At 26.2% G+C, this 24,385-nt stretch overlaps 1 protein-coding gene across 1 annotated transcript; it reads right to left on the reverse strand.

Annotated features, from left to right (window-relative positions):
- Positions 1-1,371: 1,371 nt before the first annotated feature.
- On the reverse strand, positions 1,372-22,096 carry LOC132934335 (uncharacterized). Its single transcript, XM_061000637.1, has 5 exons — positions 21,941-22,096; positions 3,679-3,778; positions 3,030-3,224; positions 2,758-2,963; positions 1,372-1,832 (listed from the first exon to the last, which is right to left on the reverse strand). The coding sequence occupies exons 2-5, from the start codon at positions 3,770-3,772 to the stop codon at positions 1,674-1,676; spliced, it is 654 nt and encodes a 217-aa protein (XP_060856620.1). The 5' UTR covers positions 3,773-3,778; positions 21,941-22,096; the 3' UTR covers positions 1,372-1,673.
- Positions 22,097-24,385: the final 2,289 nt, after the last annotated feature.

Raw genomic sequence — 24,385 nt, forward strand, 5'->3', positions numbered from 1 at the left:
ATATATGTAATATAGGTGTGGATATTTTAAAACTGTAAATTATTAATATACCTTGTTCAGGCCAGCGAAGCGAAATGTGCTGAGGCGACAACAATATTTTTCTATACAGGTTGATTCTTTTATCATCCAACACTCATTATTTCAAGAAGTATAAATGTTTTTGAAAATATTATTTTACATAGTTTCAAGTTGTTTACAAAACAACGTTTTTATAAAAAAATTATTTTTTCAAATATTTTTTATCCTTTTAATTTTTTTACTATTGATACTACTTGAAGAAATTAACCTATTATTATTATAATAACTATTCAATCTTATTGTTTATTTTATTTATTATGGTTGTTTGTAAAATTATTTTTGATCAAAATAAATACAACAAATTAATATACTTATCGATAGTTTTTATTTTTATTTTAAGTAAATTATTTTTTATTTATTATTTTTTTTTTATATAATGCGGGTACGACGCGACTTTATTATGAATGAACATATTTTATAGTAGTTAATAGTCTTTTATAAAGTATATCTTTATTAGTATACCTTTTTTCGACGAGTTCTTATGCGGCATGGTTTATTTTGATTACTATCGTAAATCCGGGAATTCAAATTTTGTCGCGAAAAATACGATAATGGATTACACACACTAATGTTTATTTACTTCTCACACATTTACATGTAATATGAAATGCCTAAGCAATACTCCTTAAAACATGGTATGCTTCAGTCCCCTTTTTATGATTCTTATGATTTTTATGATGTTTAAATTTCCTAACATTTTGTTTGTACATGTGAAGAAATTTTCCAAGTCATTTTAGTTAACTACAAATAACTACATTGGTGGCATCCATAGCGGGAAAGTTTGATGGTATTGTAGCACGTGTTATGCAAATTGTTGATAAGGATATACTTTAAACGTATTGTTTCATTCATCTGGAGTAATTCTCTAAAGGTAGTAGCAAAAGATATTGGTGATAATGTGAGTGATGTTTTAGATTTATGCATAACAATTATAAACTTTATTCGTGTTAGTGCAGTACATACTAGTATTTACCTTACAAATAGTATGGTATAAAGAAAAAAAAATCAATATTCATAACAATATATTTTTAGTTATAATTCATATGGGAGATTTCTAATAGTTATTATTGTATAAATATAAGATATCTTAACTTTTGTTAACACCAGTCACCAGTTTTTCTTTTGGTTTATAAGACATCCAATATCTCACAGATATCCAAAAATATGATAATATTTATGTGTCATTTTCTATGTCTCACAGATACTAATACAAAAAACAAACAACTATAAAGATTTTGTTAAATATCTCAAGTACAGCTTTGTTCAAATAGGCAACAAATAATAAGACCAATATTTTTCATATAAAAAATTAAAAAACTTTATTAATCATACAAATATAATCATAAACTTAAAATTAAAAATTAAAAGTAGATAAATGATAGTTTAAAATTTTTTACTCACAAAATAGCCAAATTGGGAAAATTAATAATTTATTGTATACAAACTACTTATATAATATGTATTATAAATTGGGCTAGTATATTTATATTTCATATAATATCGTCGTAAATTGATTTTTCTAAGTATTTGTTTTTGTGCATTAATGAATATACCTACTAACATAATTTACTTAAATACAAAATTACAAAGAATTCTTATAGACGAATTCCTTGGTTGCGGGAACGTACAAAGTTTAAAAGTTCATCACTGTCTTCGCATACAAATGGTTTTAAATGGTGACATGCAACATCGTGCCACTTCACTCCGTCTTGGTAAAAGTTATTCAATACAGCTAAACATGATTCATCATTACCCTAAAAAATTCATACGTATCAGTTATCATCAATAAATATAAACAATTTTAGATTTCCAAAATAACATAACCACCAAATTAAATTGGTAATAGTATATAAGTTATCAGGGTATTTAGGGTATTTAATTTTTGTTAGTTATAAATACTAAATCAGCGTCAATTTTATTTTAAGATCTTATCTTTAATTTTAATATTTTAGTGGATTGAGAAATATATTGAGCGTAGTCTCTATTTTCAATCTATATATAAGAAATGTTTATCACAGTTCTACACAAAAAATGGTTCCATCGATAAAAAATCATTGTAAAGCCAAAAATGATAATTCAATCAGGTAGGTATTTTTATAAAACGAATTGTATGTAAAACTTTAAACCTCTATTTATGTATCTTATTTAAAAGTTTATAACAATAAATTATTATCCGTTTAAAATTAAAAAAAAATTAGATGGATGATGTATAAAATATACACTTCACACTATATTTAAAATAATAATAATTATACATGCATAATAGGTAATCTACATAATATTCTTTAACAATTTTATGAAATATTTTACTTAAAATGTGACATCCGTTCATTTTTAAATCAAATTATAGATCAATACATAAAACGCCTATACTCTGTTCCAAAAGAGAACAATCACTTTTGCCGATCGATTTTCATCGGCGTTGCACATTTCCTACCAACTACTAAAGCTGCCGCAAGGCAGTACCGCCCCTCACATTTCGCTAATCGTAAAAGATCGTACAACGTCTTTGGAAAACGTCGGCTAGCAAGGTGGATGGAAATTGACCTCGGCACTGCCGCATCAGTCAGTCGTATATGCGAAAGTGATTACCTATTTCTTTTTTGGAACAGATCATAGGTACAATGTAATTTTAATACGTAAATATGTTTAGTTTCAGTAAAGACAATTAAAACATACTTGTGGTGCTTCCCTGTTATCTGGCTGTGCTTGCCCAAACCCTCCTGTGTGGCTCCAGTCTCCAGAATTACGTTGAGTAGTTGGTCCAATTTTCGCACCAGAACCAGACCAAAACCAACCGTTTACATTAGCAGGTACCAAATCGGGACGGTCACATCCATTAAAGTTACATTTTCGTCCCGACGTCCAAATGTATCTTATATTTCCTTTAAAATTTGATTTCATTTAAACATAATTAAGGATTTAAAATATTTAATGATATTATAGTTTACCTCTAGATATTCTTTGCTTTACGAACTCGTTCTCTTGTGGAGTTTCTAAACTTACTGCATCCATACAATGTCTACGACAAATGTTTCTTGCATCAAGCCAATCTACTTCTAAGCTTTTAGTAGGGGCATGTTCCCAGCTGAAAAAATAGGAATGCGTAACTCCACGGGCATCTCGATATGAAGCATGACGAATTCCTGAAAAAATAATTCCAAGTATTATTTAATTGTAGAAAACACCTATAAATTATGATTTCGATAATACATAATTATTAAATAGAGAACAAAGTAATTAATGATTATAATACGTCTATACGTGGGACCAATACATAAAAATGTTTATATTTAGACTAAAAAATATAATGGCTGGTAACGTCAACATTGGAAGGTATAAAATAGAAGGTGATGGCCGATTGGGGTTAGACCACTAGTGTCTCAGCGCCTAGGAGCTTAATATGGTAAATTGGTGTGTACCTACACAATTAACTAGTAGGGACTACTAACTAGTAAGTACAGTGTTGAATGTACATACCATATTAGAATTGTATATAAGATAATTATAAATTATAATAGACATTCATATTTTATTTGTGTTTATCTTTTTTGAGTTTATTTTTATAGTAATAATGCGATGTTGAATGTATAAACTTACTACTGGAGCAACTGCGTGGATCTGGCAATGCTAATCTCCTCTGTGCTACAACAATTGTCAATCCAACAACAAACAAGAATATTTGTTTTATCATTTTAAGCTGTAAAATAATAAAGTGACAATTAGTATACAATCAAAATATATAACCATGTAGGTATAATAAATTAACTTCCAATTTCTTTAGCATTAATTTGTTAAAATTTCTTTATAGGATTTCAAAAAAAAAAGATTATTGCCCGTCACGACACCATAATATGGTTTCCAGCGTCGGTATACCCAGCGAGTAATCAGGCTTTTTGTAGCGGCAACATTTTAGGGGTGGCATATATATATATCAATATATCATAATATATATTCCTATATTGTATTATAAGTATTAGCATTGGTATTAGCCATTCTGCCATTAGGTTATCATATTACTCAATGAAATGGTTTCGGAGAACGCATTGTACTATTTTGGCATATTATCGCCATAATATATGGCGATAAGACGTTGTTCTACACATTCCTTTAATCACAAAACTATTACAAGTAGAATTAGTAGACGGTATGTGCAACGACCGCGACAGTGCAACTAACCACATATCTTTATTTATTTATGTTTGTTAATTTATTTAATTTTTCACAATTACATTATAATGAGTGATGGTAGATCAAGGTAAAGTGGCGCAAAATATAAAAAGCTGCGAGAAAAGCATGAAGAAAAGGAGAAAAGGACTGTTAAAAAACACTTTTACAAAGAAATACTAATAACTAATACAAGAATTCGTACATTTCAAAACTTATTTATACCTATTTAAAATATAACTGAAAAAGAACAACCTACCTAATCAAAATTTTTTTTAAAACCAAAATTTAGAATATATATTTCCGAAAGCGAACATCGCTTTAAAAATATACTCCTGTATTACTTTTTGTTCGGCAGAGAAATCGTTTTCGTGTCTCAGAAAACTAAAACGTATTTAAAATCTACTATTAGCGAAAATCGGTTAAATTATTTAACTCTACGATGAGTGTTGACTTTCAAGACATAATTGACATTTGACATTCGTTAACCTCAAAAGCCGAACAAAAATAATCTAACACTATAATCGTATTGTATTAATTTAAAAATAATAGGGAATAATTTAATTAACAATATAATATATCTTTAGGTATGTATTTTATTTTTTAGAGAAAAACTTTTGAAAATGAAAGGGTGACTAATGCCCTCCTTGTAGGCGGCAAATTGCTTAATCTGCCACTGATGGTTTCTATGGTAATAAATAATAATCTTTGTCTTATCTCTATATAATAATAATAGTAATAATAATAAAAATAATTAATTTCAATCGAAAATTGTATTTTTTGTTTTATTCCAATACAAACCTAATATTCGATCAAAATTATAATATCTATTTGCTAAGGAATATTTTATGGTGACTATCCTGATAAAGCCTTTAAATCCTTATATTTTCTATATAATTATATTGTTTTATCGTGAAATTGGCATATAAATAATCTTATATATAAGGTAATAGGTAGGTACATAATTTTAATTTCTGCCTATAGCATAGGCATGATCGCATTGAAATATTTAAAATTTCTTGAATACCACATAGGGTTATAGTTACATTTATTATTGTATTATCATTGAATTACGAATTCCTTTTCTTATTATTTATTTACCATTTAAATTACATAAATACCAAATATTCATTATATACAACTACATTTTTATGACTCAAATACTTCCATTAGTTTCAATATACAGTGAACTAAAATCTATGTATTGTACTATATTTTGCATAAAATATAAGCATTGTAAAACAAAGCAGTTGCAATACTGTTCCCAAGTCCTTACTCATCCACACGCTAGTGACCTACTGTAAAAAATAACCATTTTATGGTTCACATAGTTTTAGAATATTAAAAAACCTGTATTAATTAGTTTAATAAATGTTAATAGGTAGCATAGGTGCCTAAATACATACATTTTAGTTTATAACATTAATTTAAATATGATTTCTTTTCACAACGGTGGGCAACCGCGACGCCTGCTTAATATAGAAATATACGCTTATTAAACATAAAACTTCCTAGAGAAATTTCGTCGATTGGTATTCGGTTTATTATTATATTATAATAAATTATATGTCCAATTCATAATCATAATGTATAATATTCTCAAAGTTATATGCGTCGTCGGAATGCACATACGATAATAAAAACTTTCTTTGTGGTGAAGGGCACGTACGGCATAGTTCATGTATACCTATGATATATGTATTATGTATATGTGTACATTACAGTTAGGTATAATCAATATAATATAATGATTATACGAATCATTCAATATATTTTCGTATCGTGGTCCTAGTCAATACATATAGCCCATATAGGTACCTAATCATAATTCACGATACAACGATTATAATAGTTGATTGGAGCCAAATTTTGAAAATATGTTTTTGAATAACATAAAAAATAATAATTATAGTATAGTTTAATAAGAGTTATTCGAAAAAAATAAAAAAATAAATAAATAATAATAAATACTTACTACAAATTCGAAATCATTATCGTATTGAGAACTAAAGAGGTTACCTACTTTTATAATAATGCAAGGTTTAAAACTAAATAAATGTAGGCGGAAATATTGAAGTACGGCAACTTACTATTCACCTATCGACCTACCTAATAACCAAATAACCTAATAACCAAAACAATTTCAAACACTTTTGTTATTAAAACGTTTAAAAGTTCAACAGCTGTTATCTATAATTTTTATAAACTTTAAATTGGTTCTAAATTGAATAATAAATAATATTATTCCGTTAAATATATAAGTTATTTACATAACATCCATAACTTACTCACTTATATGGAATATATATTTTCAAATATATTTAAAAGTTAAGTACCTATTATTAGGTGTCTACCTACCTCCCTACTTAACAGAAATCGGATACCTACACATTTATTTAATTTTAAGTTTTCTTTTCTTTTATAGTAAAATTGATTGTGTTGAGTTGTTAAGAGTTTAAAAATACAAAAAAATATTTTAATAGAGTTTGACATAACACATATTTATTTTAATTTACAATTGCCCTTAAGTTAAATTTTAATTTAAAAAAAACTTATAGATTATATACTATGCAGTATGCACTATGCACTATTAAAACTTTATTACAATATTATTATTATACATTAATATATACAAATTTGTTTAACAGCTCATATTTACACATTTACAACACTCTAGCTAAGTACCTCCTACCTATATATAATACAACAAAAATGAATAATACAAAGTATTAATGTTCCTAATTTTGAATCTAATAAGAAAGCTTTTATAATAATAATGTGCTTTTAGACTTAAGTATTTTAATAATTGCATCATAATTGTCTATTTTGTATAAAATATATTTTTATCGAATGTTGAAAAAACATGTACTTTGACTGCATTAATTTATGATTGTATTATTATAATTATAAATTATAATACACCATAAATCTCGCACTGTAGTTAGTTGAACGAGACGAGTAACTTTTTTAGTAACCTCTCTCTTTCTAATCAGGTAATGCAAAAAAAAAATAATAATAATAATTACTAAAGAAAAAAATGGGTAGGGTATCTATGTATCAGCGCAGACAGTGTTGTTTTATTTAAAATAAAAATATTCAATGATGCCTACTTCATACTTAATACCTAACTTGAATGAGCTTAGTTTTTAACGTCTATTAAATGTTTCTAATATAAACCAAAATAATTCTAGTTATGTATCCATCGTGTCTCAAATGCGTTGAAGACATTTTCTGTTTATTTTCTTTGCTCAATTATTCACACATAAAAAAAACTTAATTACAAATTTAAAAAAAAGGTATGAAATATTGATTTATAATTATTGGAATAATGAATTATACCATGCTACAAGAACCTACTGGTTGATATTTTTTAATAAACTAGAACTTTAGAAAGAAGGTTTACCTATTTATTTGCAGTTTTTGTTTTTCTATAAGAAGCTTTTATATATATTTTTTCGAAACACATACGACATATCTATATACACTCATACTTATATATATATAAGTTATGTTAAGTTAGATACTATTAATAGTATACACATTATACTATATAATATTTTCAATGGTTGGTCATGAATTGGTTTTTAATTGTCTACCAAAAAAATATGAACACAAACTAATTAAAAATCCAATTGACAAATATATAATTTTGTTTTTATAATAATTTTAATCTTATACATTTTTTAACAAGATAAGTTAAAATTTATTAGGTTTTACAATACTACTTGGTACACCTATAGTAAATTTTAATTAAAAAGCCTAAATAAAACCTACATTTTATGAATTTATAATTACAAAATAATTTACAAATTGTCGCTATTTTTAGGTACGAATTTATCAAAATTCCAACTTCAGACGCTTATAATAAATTACTGTGGATTTACGTTCAAGTTTTTTTTTTATTACCTACACTAATAATAACTTATGAGAAAGCTTGAACCGGTTCAAATTTTTGAGAATATTGACAAACAAAAAACTATTTACCGATAATTTGAAAAAAAATATAGTTATTTGTTTTTGAGTTAAAAAACTTTTTCGTTTTTTCTGACGCTTTTGAAAACTACTACGGATTTTTTTGGGTTTTCCTACAGTATGAACTTAACAATTGGTGCATTTTTTTATTCTAAGAAGTGTTATCAGACACAAAATAAAACACATGATAGAATCAATACATTTTTAGCTCTACTAAGAATCTAAAATATAGTAAAGATAAGAAGGAAGTAAGTATCTAAATAGAAATAAATTAATGATATTTTGAATGTTTATTGGTTTTACTAATGATGCTCCTATTGCTCCTAATATGTATAATGTAAGAATTCTAATACTAATCATATTTCTTATGAATTTTCAATATTGTATATCAAATTTTTTTTCAATATAGTAGGAAAACATATGTGTAACCGAACAGTGGCACTGAAGTAAAAAGTTAATGTAGTTAAAAAAATCATATTAATATATGTAATCAAAAATTAAACACCCCGCATTTATCACAAATTGCTCGATTTCAAAATCTAACCTTTCAATAAATTGCCAGTTACATTTTTAATAACAATTATCTAGGTATCTGGTATACAATTATTTTATTTCATCTCACTTACCACCCGCCCAACCAACAACCACCCACAATTTTTAGGAGTAGAAAGGAATACAAATTTCCTACATATTATTAAGCTTTGGCGTCACTGTAATCGAATAAACACTAACTAAGAATTGTTTTGTGGTCGTATGCATAATAATTAATGTAAAGTAAGAGTTAAAAATTTCAAGCTTCTATTGTTTTACTAAAATTGAGAAATATAATATAATGAAGATGCTTACATTTTTATGAGAATGATTTAAATTCAAATGTTGATCTTACGCAATTACCTATTTCATGCATAATTATCTAATATCTTTTCTATCAATTAAAAAGTAAAACAACTGTTAAATTTCATAAATCAGATGATGTAAAAAGTTGTACTCATTTCTTATTAATCTTTTTAATAGTTTGAGATAAGTCTATTTTAAAAGTTATTACAACATGTTTGGGCAAAGATTAGTTGATACTTAATACATTGTATATAATACATAAATATTTATTTTCCTAAAATAAATTCCACTTTAAAAAAATGTAATTTACGTTCGACGATTTATATAAGGTAATTGGTATTTAGTAATAAATGTAGACACTGTTATTAACAATATTTTAATTTAAAATAATAGAACATTGTGGTCTATGGGATGTCACACTTGTTCATAAATGTTTTTCATAGAAGTTAGAATTAATGACGCTATTGGTACCTGTAAGTAACCTCAACTGTGGAATTCCTTAGACATTTTATAGGTAGTTTCGTATTTTGTGATTTACTATTTATACATTTTTATATTGTTCGTTAATCATAAATATAATATTAATTGTACACATAATGTACATTATTATGTAGGTGATATTAATGTTGGACCTTAGACCGTAATTTTCTAGACTTTAAATTTACAAATCAAAATATGCGTATTTTATTCTAGAAAAAAATAATTGTAGGAACCCGTTTATAGTTATAAGTAAGTTATAACATTTAAATATTTTAACTAAGGGAAATTGAAATAATTTTGTTTTTAAAAATTATGATAGGCATAATTTCTATCATAATATTACACAAAATATTGTTTATTATCGTATGGGGTCAGAATATAATTATACAATACATTTAAGATAGTTAAACAGTTGATTAAAATTAAACTCAGGTTTACTGTTAAATTACTTTATTCAATCTGTTTTAAATAAAAAAAATATTATACTTAACAATAATAATATGCTCTAAATTAATTTTTAAGATTTTAATTTAATTCATCTGAAATACTAGCAGTAAAAATCATTCAAATAAAAAATAATTATATTTTGAAATATTAATTTTAATAAATTTATTTTTGCTAAATATTATAATCACATACAATTTTAGAATTAGAAAGGTGTAAAAATGTTATTTAGGTACGTAGTTTAAAAATTAACTTGATTCGTTACGATTCAGCAGGTAGAATTGTAGAATTAAAACAGTAGAAATAAAATATAACAGTAGAATTCTGCACCTATCTACCTAATGTTTTAATTGAATGGTTTATATATATATGTATATGTATATACAAACTCTTAAACTCTCTCTCAGAACGCAACAGTAAAAATCAGTTACCTAAGTCTCATTTAATATTTTGATTTTAAAGGCATATACAGCTCCACAAAAATGTTTATGTTTGGTTTAAATACTTAATGATATAAAAACAACATTATTAAAACAGAATAAGAAAAAGAAATATTCAAAAAGTTACGGTGATGTCCAAATGTACCTGTGCCGTATTTGCCTCGGACGTTTCCGCGCGGCGACGGCAGGCGGCTGCATACAACTGTATGAATAATACGTATACAATTAATATTCTAGTTGTCTGCCCATTGTTAAATATATTATGGTTATTGAACATTATTAATTATTGGACATTGGGGACCCCCCATATCACTGTGACGGGTGGCATAATTTATTGTCATTTTGTATGCATCATATTATCATGAACACCGCCGTGGAAACAATATTACTTCCAAGTCCAAAAATATTTAGGTAGGTATACCTATGTATTATTAATAATTTATTATGCATAGGTACTTATCAGTTAATAATTTATCCTAAAAAAAATTGTGAATTAGAAAACTTGAAAACTTTGTTATGATTCTCATCAACAGCTGACAGGTGATTTTTAAATAATATCTAATTCTTTGATAACAAAAACTTGCTTTATAATCTATTTATATGTATATATATGCCAACCTATATTATATAGTTACCTATAGCTGAAACCAACTTAACTATTTTAAATATACACACAATTAAAGGTCACTATAAGGTCACTATGGTCTATGAGTAATGATGTGACTAAATAAAAAAAAACTTATTGCCAATAGCAAGAAACGAACATTATTATTTTCCCTTACGAAAACGCATAGGTAGTTATTTTTTGTCGAGCCCATTAGAAAGTTATTTTATCATTCAATGCATGGTAGTAAATATTCAACTGTGTACTTTGTGTATATTTATGAACATATATTTTCTCTTGCAAAGTATCATTATGATTCATTTATAAGAGAAACGTATATTGCCAGTGTTAAAGTATGTATACCCTAATCAACGTCAAACATCGAAAAGAGAAATCAACGACGAATCATCTTTCGGGGCCATTATAGGTACATACTGTATATTTTATTGTTATTACACGAAACCGGAAAAGTTTTCATGATCAAGTCCAAGAATAATGTACGTTATTAAAATTAATACTAACATTTAATCATAACTCGATAATCGTGTATAACCTAATATTTTGTTTGTAGCACACACTGGCACGACTCACGCAAACGGCAAATACCTACACATCACACGCTGTTTAACCGGTCACATTCCAATTAAATAGTTTCTGTGTCAGTAAGCCAAACACCGTTAGGAGTTCGTATACGTACGTTAGTCTATTTTTTGTTACAACTTGAATTTTGCTTGAATTCGTAGTGCCTAGGTATTAAGTATGTACGAATGAGACACGATCTTAAACGTTTTACGGGAAAAATATTCAAATATTTTTAGTTCCTTACAACTTTACATTTTGTAGACAATAGATAAAATTATTGATTATCTTTCACGTGCCAATAATATAATACTATCATAGATGCACAAATTGTAAAAGTGTAAAGTGATTCTGAATAATTGTTTGTCTTTTTTTTCTATAGGTTTTGTTAAAACGATCATTACCTACTGATAGTTTCTTATAAAGTTTAAGTCACACCCCTTAGGTGATATCCCACTAACACATGTATCTACGAATATAATAAGCCAGTTTTTAAAGCTACTTGTTTATTGTTTGACATAATAAATAAAACAATATGTAATTGTATCTATTAATGTGTTAAGGATATTTTAGAATATATTTTATAGCCTTCAATATTTAATTTCTAATTTCTAATTAAAGATCAGTATTAATAAATATGATTCATAAGTCATAAACATTTACGACTTCTGGTTTCATTTATACGGGTGTTTGATAAAAGTCATACATCTAGTCCGATTTTTTAATTTAACATATTTAAAATTTCATGAAAGAATAAATTCCAAAATATACAGATTATGTAAAATAAACCTAATAAAATAAATTCACAATTATTTTTAGAGTTATGATAAAAAATAATAAGGAATATGTGTAAAATAATATTATTAAAAATTAATAAGCTTTATAAATAATTTTTTTTTAAAAGAATTTATGAACAACATTATTTTTTCAAATCATTATTATATATTGGTATAAAATCCCATATCAATATTCCCCCCTTCCCAAATATTCGACAAAAACGTAAAATTAAAAAAAAATTGTAATTATAACTACCTATGATTTATATGAATTAACGTTTAAAATATTGTACTGTAATGTGTTGAATTATATTTGTATCTCACCTACTTTGAATTCCGAACGAAACCATTGATATTCAAAATAATGACATTCACAGCCAGGGGCATATATGTGTAAAACCATTAAGAGGATAAGAGCGCACTATTTGTTTTCTCTCTCTCTAGTCCACGCGCAACAAAGACAAAACGCATTTACGCAGAATCATTTTTTTATGTTTTTTTTTAAAATAATCTTGGAGTAACACCACCCATTACAAATAGGATAAAGAATAATATTTTTGACGGTATGCTGTATCGGGTTGTCTAAATATTGTCTTAAAACATTTTAAACATCTTTTAAATGTTCAAATTTTTTGTTTATTTTGAAAGTCGAATACAACGTCAAATAACAATAAAATATAAAATCGATACCCTCAAAAATGTTATCCTCTATAATTTTTGTTATAGTTGATTCTACTCTATAATTACTCAAAAATCATAAAAAAAACGGTTTTGGGTGAAAGCGTTTTATCTGTGTTGCGCATGGGTCTGAGAGAGAAAATAAATATGGCGCTGACATCCTTAAACAACCATCAGTAAATGTGATGAACTAAATATTAATTATTATAAATTAATCATGTGTACCTTTGTAATAAATTATATTATGTTATATTATAATATAATGATTTACTTGTTTCCCTGATTAAGATAAAATAATAAAATAACTGGTTATAATTTTCTTATTTTTTAATAAATAGGTAATGAAGTTATGCAACTACGGTGTATGAATGTTTAATACCTAGGCACTAAGTTCCGTTTTAATTAAAAAAATTATTTGAATCTTCAAATAACATGCTATAACAGTAAATAAATATAATTCATATGTACTTAAAATAAAGTAAGAAGGTGGTACCAATGTGGTCATATGACAATGAATATCGTAAAACATTACAAAATAATAAAGTAGGAACCTATTCAGATTTGTGAACTTATCGCACCTATTGAATTTCATTATGATTTGGTAAATCATACTAGTATATTACTTAATATTTGTTATTTATTGCAATAATTCTATAATAAAAATGATAAAAAAAAAAAAGTAAAAATGCTTGTAGCCTATTAATAATATTATATTAAAGCTGTTGTAAAAAATAATAAAAATGAGTTCTAAACTGAGACAGTATAATATTGTAGATAAACAACAAATGTTCAAGTACTATAATATTATTGGAAAAATGTTACAGTAAGCATTTCTAATCGGTAGAAGTACGAACAATATATCATTATCATTAGGACCACTGAAGAGAAATGCACTTGTGTGACCAATTGATCTCTCCGTTTAATAACAGTTTCGGTGAAAACTGCTACAAGTCTAAAAAAAAAAATCCCGAAGAAAATAATAAACCAATTTGAGGTTCTTAGAATAATATCGTTATCATTAAAATGATAATTATTTTAATTAATTAGTGTATGTGTACGTCGAGTAAATTACCTACGTTTATATCGTAATATACGTTTTCATATACAGCATCATTATTGTCTTGCTTAACCCTTATTAAAAACTTTTCCTAAAAAACTGTTTTACAAGAAGATACGGAAACCTGTTATTATGATAATCACAACAACGTTGTATAAAAGGTTTAGGTACTTTATTGAAAATCATAAATCATGTAAAATCTTGTCCATCCAAGGTAGCTCATTTAAATCAATATACTGAAAATTATATGAATCACATCAAAAAATATTTAAATTTAATTAGGTAGGTACATTTAATTCATTTTGTGGTAATTATAATGACCACAGAAATATTGTGATCAATAAAAACTAATTTAGAGTATAGATAATTATGTGATAAGGCTTAAACTAAATTTTGTTTGGTTTATTTTCATAAAAAAAAACGTACAGTAATTCAATTATTATTTTTTAAATAATGGTTTAAATAGAGTAAGAAAGCTATGATTTGTGTACGTTTTTTTTTAGGACAGTATTTTTTTTAAATAGTGTATTGTCTTACATTTTTACACAAATGATTCTTGAGATCGATCATTAGTTAAATAAAATTCTGCTAATAAGCTGCAAGTATAATTTTTAGAACATTTTGAATAATTTTTTTTAAATATTGTAAATGATGATAATGTAGATGAGAACATTTCATCGTAATAATTAAATTTACATATTATGTTTGACAAAATATCGTTTGCAAAGTTACAATAAATAAAACCTCAATGTATAACCCGTCCAGTTTATCTTGGCACTCAACAACCGTTACAATTTGAAAAAAAGTGGTCCAAAAATTATATTTTTCAATATAGTATAGTATAGTATAGTATAGTATAGTTTTGGAACCACCGTTTTTTTTCGTTATGGATGCCGAGTGCTAGATGAACTGGACTGGTCATACACGTGTAGCCGTAAAGCCATATTTAGGCAGGAACCTATGGTGCGATTGTACTAGACCGGTAGCAAGGGAGGATCATGCTCTACCGATAACAGTTAATCAAAATAAGTTATGTAGTATGTACATTTATCATTATTTGGCTACCGTGTGACATATTTAATTACTACTGTCGTAGTTTCGTCATATTTAATGTTAATATGTGTGTAGTTAAATCATTTAAATTTCAAAACAATTCTTTAGTGGTTCAATGAAAGAAAATTAAAATTTAAGAATAGGTACTACAGTGGTGGTTGTAACTATAATAGTATCATAGACATCATAGACATCATAGAAATAAAAACATTAAACATTTATTAATAATAATAATTTTTTCATATATATATATAATATTATATATGCATTATACATTATACATGTAAATTGGATATCACTTACAATTACTTCCTCGTGTGAGATGTGTGTGTACATGCAAAATATTTTCACCCACCCTCCTACCACCTCGGGGGCTTGTCTAGAACCGACTCTGCGGTACTATACAGCTAACAAGTTCAGCTACAAGTTCCAACCTCACAACTACCAAGTAACTACTGTTGATAACCATTTTATATCTATTATTATTTATTTCTAAGCTGATCACAAATGATTTGAAAACGTGACGTGAATTCAAACTTTGTGCTAACGTACAACTATGGCAGCGGTTCCCAACCTTTTATAAACGTGACCCTAACATTTTAAATTTAACTTTTAGCGACCAAAAAAAAAAAATCATAGTTACCAACTCTCATGTTCATTTATTTACTATGACCATCAAATTGGTATATATGTATAATAATTATTTATTTATCTGAAATACTTAAATAAAATTTATTATATTAAAATTGTAGTAATGATTTCGCGACCCACCATAAAAACCTCGGCGACCCTACTTTGGGAATTAGAGGAATTCTTTGTTACTCTTGACGTTTTATTTTTTAATTTACCACCCAATTAATATTTTTTAATAGTTATAATGGGCATATGTATTATGTAGACCCTTGATCGCACCTACATCGGACGTGTCAGTTTATTTACTTTTGAACAAAAATATAATTTAAAAAAAATAACGACACCTGTTCACTCTTTGAATACATAGTCTACTTTTACTTTTTAAAAGTATTACCTAACTCAACTAGGTACCGTTATTGCAATTTGTGTGTGTATATTTATAGTGTATTGTATACACTTTTATGAGTACTAATTTTATTATTCTAAGAAAATGAGATTATTAAATGCACTTCTCATAGTTTCTTAATAGCTACAGACCTTCAAAATATAACACGATGTAATATTATGTTAAAAAATAATTCTTTACAAAATTGATTATGGAAACTTTCTTCTTATACAATAATTAATCATTATTCAACATTATAATCAAACTTCAAAGTACCTACTGCAATAAATAATTATTTTTAGATTTCTATTAGAATATAAATTAAACAATAGGTACCTAATTCGTAGTTTTTTTCAATAATATTTTTTTTTCATACCGTTGAATTATTTATTAACTTTCTAGAGCTATTTAGATTATTCCTACATTTAAGTTTATTTATCTAGATCAAGTAAATAAAACAAAAAATACTGAATATTGAAGATAGTTGAAAATTTGTTTTATTTTGAACAGGATAGTGATTAACATTATAAATTTGAATGTAATAAATAATAATAGACAAAAAAGCAAATAACGACATAAATGATAATTATTGATCGAATTCGAAAATAGTTTTGTGCGAAGTTCAGTTTATAAACCATGTTTACTGAAATTGATTCAATATTTATCTAAAACTACTATTGTTATTGAATATAATAAAATTAACAATAGTCAAAAATTATAATGTTTGGCAATATTAAAATATTATTAAAATATCTAATACATAAAATTCTCGTGGCATAATGTTAGTTAACATACTCCTCCTAAACGGCTTGATCAATTTTTATAAAATTTAATATGCATATTATGTAGGTCTGAGAATCGGCTACTATCTATTTTTCATACCCCTAAGTGATAACAGTTGTACAGAAAAAAATAAAAATAATATTATTATTAAAATAATAATAGTGTATTATATATTGGTTGCTATTATCGGACATGTTTGTTGATTTGTATTATTATTTTTTTGTCAATACATATATATATAAATAAATGAATGTTTGTGTGTAGATTAGACCTCTGGGAAGAAGATAGGCTAATTTAAAAAAGGTTTAAATTTGTTTTTTTTTTATTTATCGGATTTTACTACGGTTGGGTTAGGTTAGAATTTTGTATTAATTGATTATATTAATCCACCGTGGGTGGAATTAAGTAATAATGACAAACTTGGTATAACTTTGATACTTTAGAGTTAAATCATGCACTTACGTACAAACAGCACGGGGTTATTTTTATTTCGGGCAACAGAAAAGTTAAGATAAATCTAGAACATCATACACCGAATATTAAATAACGCATTGGACAAAGTTTGAGTCATATACAGTTTGTACATTTAACGGGTAACGAAGTGCACGGGATCAGCTAGTATATATATATATATTTAAATAGTATTTTTAACCAGTAGGTACCCCCCATATTTAAAAATGTTATACAGCATGCTTGTTTTGATTAAGATAATATCGTTGAATATTTAAAAAAAAAAACGATTCTATAAGGAAATGGTGAACTGAACTTCTATTTCTAAGGATACTTATTTAGTATTTAATAATGTATTTATAATTATTACTATTACTAATGCTGTCGGAAGCGCACACAGGATGTTTTTTCAAAAAAATATAATATTATTATATATTATTATATAATAATTTTGCAGAATATACATTTATAAATACCTAGGCAATAGCTTACAATTAATTTAAATATGTATTCAGAAAATATAATAATATATGTAAACATTTTAAGTTACCATGAATAATATTTTTGAATTACAATGTAACTTTAATCATTTATCTATACGTTTAAATATCCTGTCAAATTGTTAGTTAAAACCTACAAAGAAGCTTGTATTACATTTTCTAGCCTTAGCTATAAAAATTAAACACTTTAAGATTTTGAAATACAAAATAATCTGAAAATGTTCGTGACTTTCACAAAATTTGTTTAAAAAAATGTATTTTGTGTATTTTTAATTTTTGTAAATATTAATTTTGTGGGATTTTGTACACATTTTCAAAGTGTTTGACTGAGCCTGAAAATTCGTTAAAAAAATGTTGGTGGATTGAAAATTTTTATAAGACCATTAAAAACTGGTTTTTTGGTCGGCAAATTGGATATTCGCGAATTGAATATATCATAATTTATCAAACATCAGGTTAGACGCGATTTATATATTTTTTTTCGAGGAGCTGAATAATTTATGCTAAAAAGATTTGTGGAGGCGAAGATGCACGCCTTTAGTTTACCTTAAACAATTGCTAACATGTTACAAGATTTTTACACCCAATTTTATTGATGCATAACTTACATAGAATTTCAAATATCGTAAAAAAGCTAAAGTACAATCACAGATAACGTTTAGATAATGTTCAAGCTTAAGATAATAAAGACAATTCACTATAACGTTAAATCTAACAACAATAAATTTGGTATATTGTGCGTGGTTCAGATAGAGAAAACATTGATATTTTCTTAATTTATCAGTAATCTTATACCTATATTTTGATTGGAAAATATGGTTATGAAAAGTTTTAAACGTGAAAAAAAACTGTAGAGCTATAAACCATTATGGTATAGACTTTGTAATTGTCGTGATGTCCAAAGGCATACAAACAATATATTACAGTTGTATAGGTATTATGATAAAATTATAAAAATTATATTGTTTTTTCAAGTTACATTGTAAAAATTTTATTTATTAACTTAATAAAATTAATAAAATAAAAGTTTTCGAATAAAAAGTATATTATGTTTCTAATTTCTTATTTTAAAAAGAAAAACATAATTTAAAATGATAATAAATCATGAATTGAGTTACGACTGATTATTTATTTTTAAGCTCAAAGGTTAGGTATATATTTTTTCCAACAATTTGTTTTTAATTTGTTTAGTTTGAAACACATTTTAACTGATATATTTATATTTAAAACCAGTATTAAACTATTTATTATTTAAAGTAGTAGTAGTAGTAGTTATTTAAAGTATTAATTATACCTACTTAGCTTAAAATACCAAATATTAGAAAAAGGTATAACTTAGAAAGTACCAATTATTTTAACGAAAAATAAACCAAGAAATAACATTTTTAAAGTCCTTAGAAAGTCTAAAATATATAAATTAATTATCATGTATTAAAATGCATTAAGATGTTTTAAATAATATCAGTTTTGAAAAAATATAGTAAATTAATAAAACGCCACACTGGTTGTGTTGTCTCTGTCATGGGCTTGTTTCACAGCCGCGCGTATGGTACGCGCGAGTACCATCGCGTGTTTTTCGATTTACATTATTTAAGATCGTACGCGCTGAAGGTAACGGCTTGAAATCATATCGTTGGCATACTTAAATAATCGAAAAACGAGCGTGTGATACCCACGTGTACCGTACGCGTGGCTGTGAAACGGTCCTTTATGTCTTATGAACGTACAACACAAGCACCACGTTTAGGGGGGGGGGGGCATAGAGGACCCTAGACCACCGGTTCTCAACCATAGGGTCGTGACCCAATTTTGGGTCGCCAATAATGTGAAATGGGTTGGCCAAATTTTAAAACGTTGATATAATATTTTCATTTTTGAGTCTGGCTACCTATATGAAATGGTTTTATAAATAATAAATCAAACCGTTTTTGTAAATTCTTCTATAAGAGTTACCATTATAAGTTATTCACAATATTGGTAATTGGTACTCAGTAAAATTCTTATTACATTTAATCGTTTCATTGAACATTATTTATAAAAAGGTCGCATGAAAAATTTGGTAAATATCTTGGGTCGCAACTACACAGAGGTTGAGAACCGCCGCTCTAGACATTATAAACTACCTATAAATATTAATTTTGTTGTTGGTCTTGTAAGTTGTTCTATCACCTTAATAGTGATAATGTCATGGTCACAGAGATTTCCCGACGTTGTTAATAATAAATAATAATTAATAAAGTATAGGCCTAAGTGGGTAAATAGTTTAAAGTATAATTTTTGGACTAAAAGGATTACTACTACTGGTAGAACATGGCAAATTTCTGTTTAGTTCCAATATTTTTGTGTAGTAATCTTTAATAATATAGAGTGATTGAACTATTATCAAACTTAAATGTATAAAAACTGTACTTTTTGCGATTTTTAACTTTTAAGCGAATTATGATAATTTTTAAATTGTAATATTATATTACTCATAACTTTCTTAAAAATTAAAAGTATAGGTCGGAAAACCTATAAGAATACAAGCCGTAAGTTAACGTAATCTTAATGACATCGTTAAATTAAAAATAAAATGTTCATCAAATATAAGTAGGTACATAATAAAAAATATTAGTACACTTACACAGCACAAAATCTAAATTAACTTATTAAATTAAGTATCTTCATTTTATTTCACAAAAAACAATTCCAATTTAAATAAATAGATACTATTTCTCAAATTAGGTTTTATTAAAAGAATATATACTTAGCCTAACTATATTGCGTTTTCCCATTACATCTATTGCTATACGGCATTTAAACTGTTAGATAACTATAGATTTATAATAATTATAATAGCAGTTTATAGTATACCCTACTTGATTATATGTATCAACTATCAACCCATTATAGTACTTAACTAATTATCAGTTAAAGAAAAAAAGTACTTCTCATATATTAAATTAATATTAATATAATGTAGAATGTCGATAATAAACTATAATATTATATACTAAAGGTATTCACTTAGGTACATGTTTCATATTATTTTGTTCAAAATATTATAATTTAGATATGAGTTTTTTTCAAATTGTTTTCCGCTGTCATAATAAAACATTATTTTGTAGCAGGTCATTGACTCGTACGGTGTACAGTGTCCAATGTACATGACGTTATATTATCGATATTTTTTCTGTGTAAACCAGTTTTATGTATAAGACGGTAATTTTAAGTTTGCATGACTAAATGTAATAAAAATCTACGAAAAATAAAATTTGCGTTGGAAGTTAATGAAATAAATAATTAAAGAAGTACCTACCTATCTATACGTACTACGGTAACTGCAATTTTACAATATTTCTCTTTACTCAATGTGGACGAATACAAAATTTTAATAATGAAAAAGAGATTTATAAAAGACAATGCTTGTATTAAATTATTTTTACTACGAGTTTATAAAAACATTTACTGTAAGATATGCAATTATTTGTGATTTGTTTCTTGTTTAATGTAAATATACCTATTGGTAGGTAGGTACTAGGTATGCATTAACGTAAAACTACAACAATAAAGTTTATGAACATTTCAGAATTCAGATAATATAATATGAGTATAGTGTATTTTAGAAAGATTAAATGTTGTACAATTTCATTTAAAATAGGATTTATTTAACCTACAAATTATATTCTAGAATTTTATATTATTTTTGGGAAGCAATATAGCTTATACTAAAACAAACAATAAAATAACAAACTATAATGTTACCCATGGTTTGGTCTGATGGTTACGTAATGTAAAATTTATCGTAAAATAAATGTTAAAAATAGAGCCTTTTGAAAATAAATTATATGGGTACTTACATACCTATACATATACCTACCTAAACAAATATTAATATTATTTGTGAGAAACGTTTTACTAAAAATATTTGGTATTTACATAAATTATGAATTTGACTTGAGCGTTGTCATAACATTAATCCGTGTGATATTGAAACGAAACCAGAAGAATTATATTACTAAAATATATTTGGAAGTTTTCTTACCTGGATATGCGAGCAATAGTTCTTTACGAGAGGCGACTTCTACAAGAAGACAAACCACACACTGCGACGTGGTATGATTAAACAGGTACGACTAAACTGGTCTTCTGCATTCCGAGTGCGTTTATAGCCCTCGTCCTACTTTTACTACAATATTCCAAACCCTCTACCTGTAACGGCTTTACGTTGTAACCTACTTCAGAGATTCTCTTCCTACTAAGTAACTGTATCGTTTGTTATAGTAGTCCCCTTCTCTTTTCAATACGGCAATCGCAAAAAATAAGATAGTAGATGGGTATAATATAGATATAACATAATATTATAGGTACCAACTATTTCGAACTTGTAAATTAGGTAGGTATTTCTTTTTTTTTTCTTTTAGTGAATTCATTAGTTGGTTCATTACCATCGACATTTTACCGATGAGAACTTTTATTAATTCGTCACATTAATAGTAAATCAACATCTGTAATTTATAGTTATTAATACAATAATATCAATGTTATACCAACATAGATAACCAATAGGTTATTTGTTGAAATTAATATTAATATCCATAAATAATAAAGAATGTTAATATATAATAATAATAATGAGGAAAAATTTCATGTAGATACTACAAACAACAACAATTACTTTTAAGTTAAACATAAGAAAACAATTAATATATTATTGCTAAATTATAATCAAGAGCGAAGATCAATATTTTTGGAATACAGTAATACAAGTACGCGTTTGTTACTAAAAATAATGATTATCTAAATAGATATCTAATGTTATATTCAATATTTTAATAGGTATATAATATATTAAATATTAACTACAAAATTACGTGCCCGACGCCCGTATCTTATTTTGACCCACGACGGCCGTACCAGAAATACTGCTAATAATAGTATAAGAATTTATCACTGTGTTTGAAATTACGTAATCACCGATTTACATCAGGTCATTTATCCTGGAGCTGTTGCGCATTTCTGTTGTCTCAGACCTCAGTTTGCGTGTAATAAATATTATTTTCCAGCCAAAGTAGGTAATTTTTTTAATTTTTATAATTTATATTATATAAATACAATCAGAATTATTTATTTAAAATTGTTTTTCGTTTGTCATTTATATTTAAAACATTCACTGCCGATCGCCGATGTCAACACATAGTTGACGTTCGCGATCTTGCCACACAGCACGTTTTTGACGCTATCCATTGTTTGATCTATCCATGTTTATGTATTCATTATATTTTGGTTTTTTTGTATTCCTATGATATTGATAAAAAAGGGGTTTGGTAAGTTCCCACACGAAACAGCAGGTAAGCGAGTACATATGTAAGTTCCCTACGAAAAAAAATACGCCCGTACGTAAGTTCCCACACGGAAAAAATTACACCTGTACGTAAGTTAAGTTATTAAGACTTAGGAATGACAACTCGAACGAAATTGGTGTGGTTAAAATTTGTTTTGTTTTTGTATTGGATAAAAAAAATCCAATTCAATTTTTTTAGGTATAAAATAATAATAATAATAGAAAAAAAGGTGGATAAGTGGATGTCGCTCTGCTGTACAGTAGGTTACAAGTGGGTCACTGTAATGGATGGTGTTAAATTTGAATTCAATGATATAATATCATTGTATAAGAAAAACGATTCTGAGCGAAAACGGTCAGTCAGCCTATGATTTTACCAAGTATATTTGATGATATTATTTTGAATAAAGTAATTTATATAAAACCTATTTACGTGGAGCCTTGTTTTAAATTTTCAATCCTTAGCCATAAAAGTTAAACATTTATTTATTTAACCACAAAATAATTAATAAATTATAAATTTGATAAATATTGTCAAAATTTGAACTTTAAATGCTTATAAAAAAAAATTGTGCCTATGTATTTTTAATATTTTTCAACTGCTATTAGAACGATATATCAGGAGCCTTATATTGAATTTTCACGCTTTTTTACACAACAAATAAAAATTTATTGATATTTATAGAAAAAAAAACTAAAAAAATTGAAAACTGACAATGTCCGTAAACAGCTCAAAAAGAGTCAAAATATTTTCAACATTTTATGGTGTATAGAAAATGCTAATATAAACATTCAGTGAAATTTTCAAGTATCTACAGTCATTCGTTTTTTAATTACAATAAAATAAGAAAATTGTTACATGAGAAATCGAGTAAATATCAAATGTTTGTAAAAATAAAAAAAAATTAAAAAAAAACACACATCATTGTAAAATCAATACATTCATCGCTTCGCTCAGAATCTAAAAATCAAATTTTATTTGGTTTATTGCGAAAGCTCAAACACCTCACATAGTCATAGTGTCATACTGTGTATAATTATTTTTAAGTTATAATCTAATATTTTATTTTGTTTTTCTTCTTCCACACATTATTTGTATAGGTATAAAATAAATAATAATAATAGAAAAAATCACATTTTGTTTGA

The sequence above is a fragment of the Metopolophium dirhodum genome, chromosome 1, assembly GCF_019925205.1.
Source record: "Metopolophium dirhodum isolate CAU chromosome 1, ASM1992520v1, whole genome shotgun sequence".
NCBI classification, from domain to species: domain Eukaryota; kingdom Metazoa; phylum Arthropoda; class Insecta; order Hemiptera; family Aphididae; genus Metopolophium; species Metopolophium dirhodum.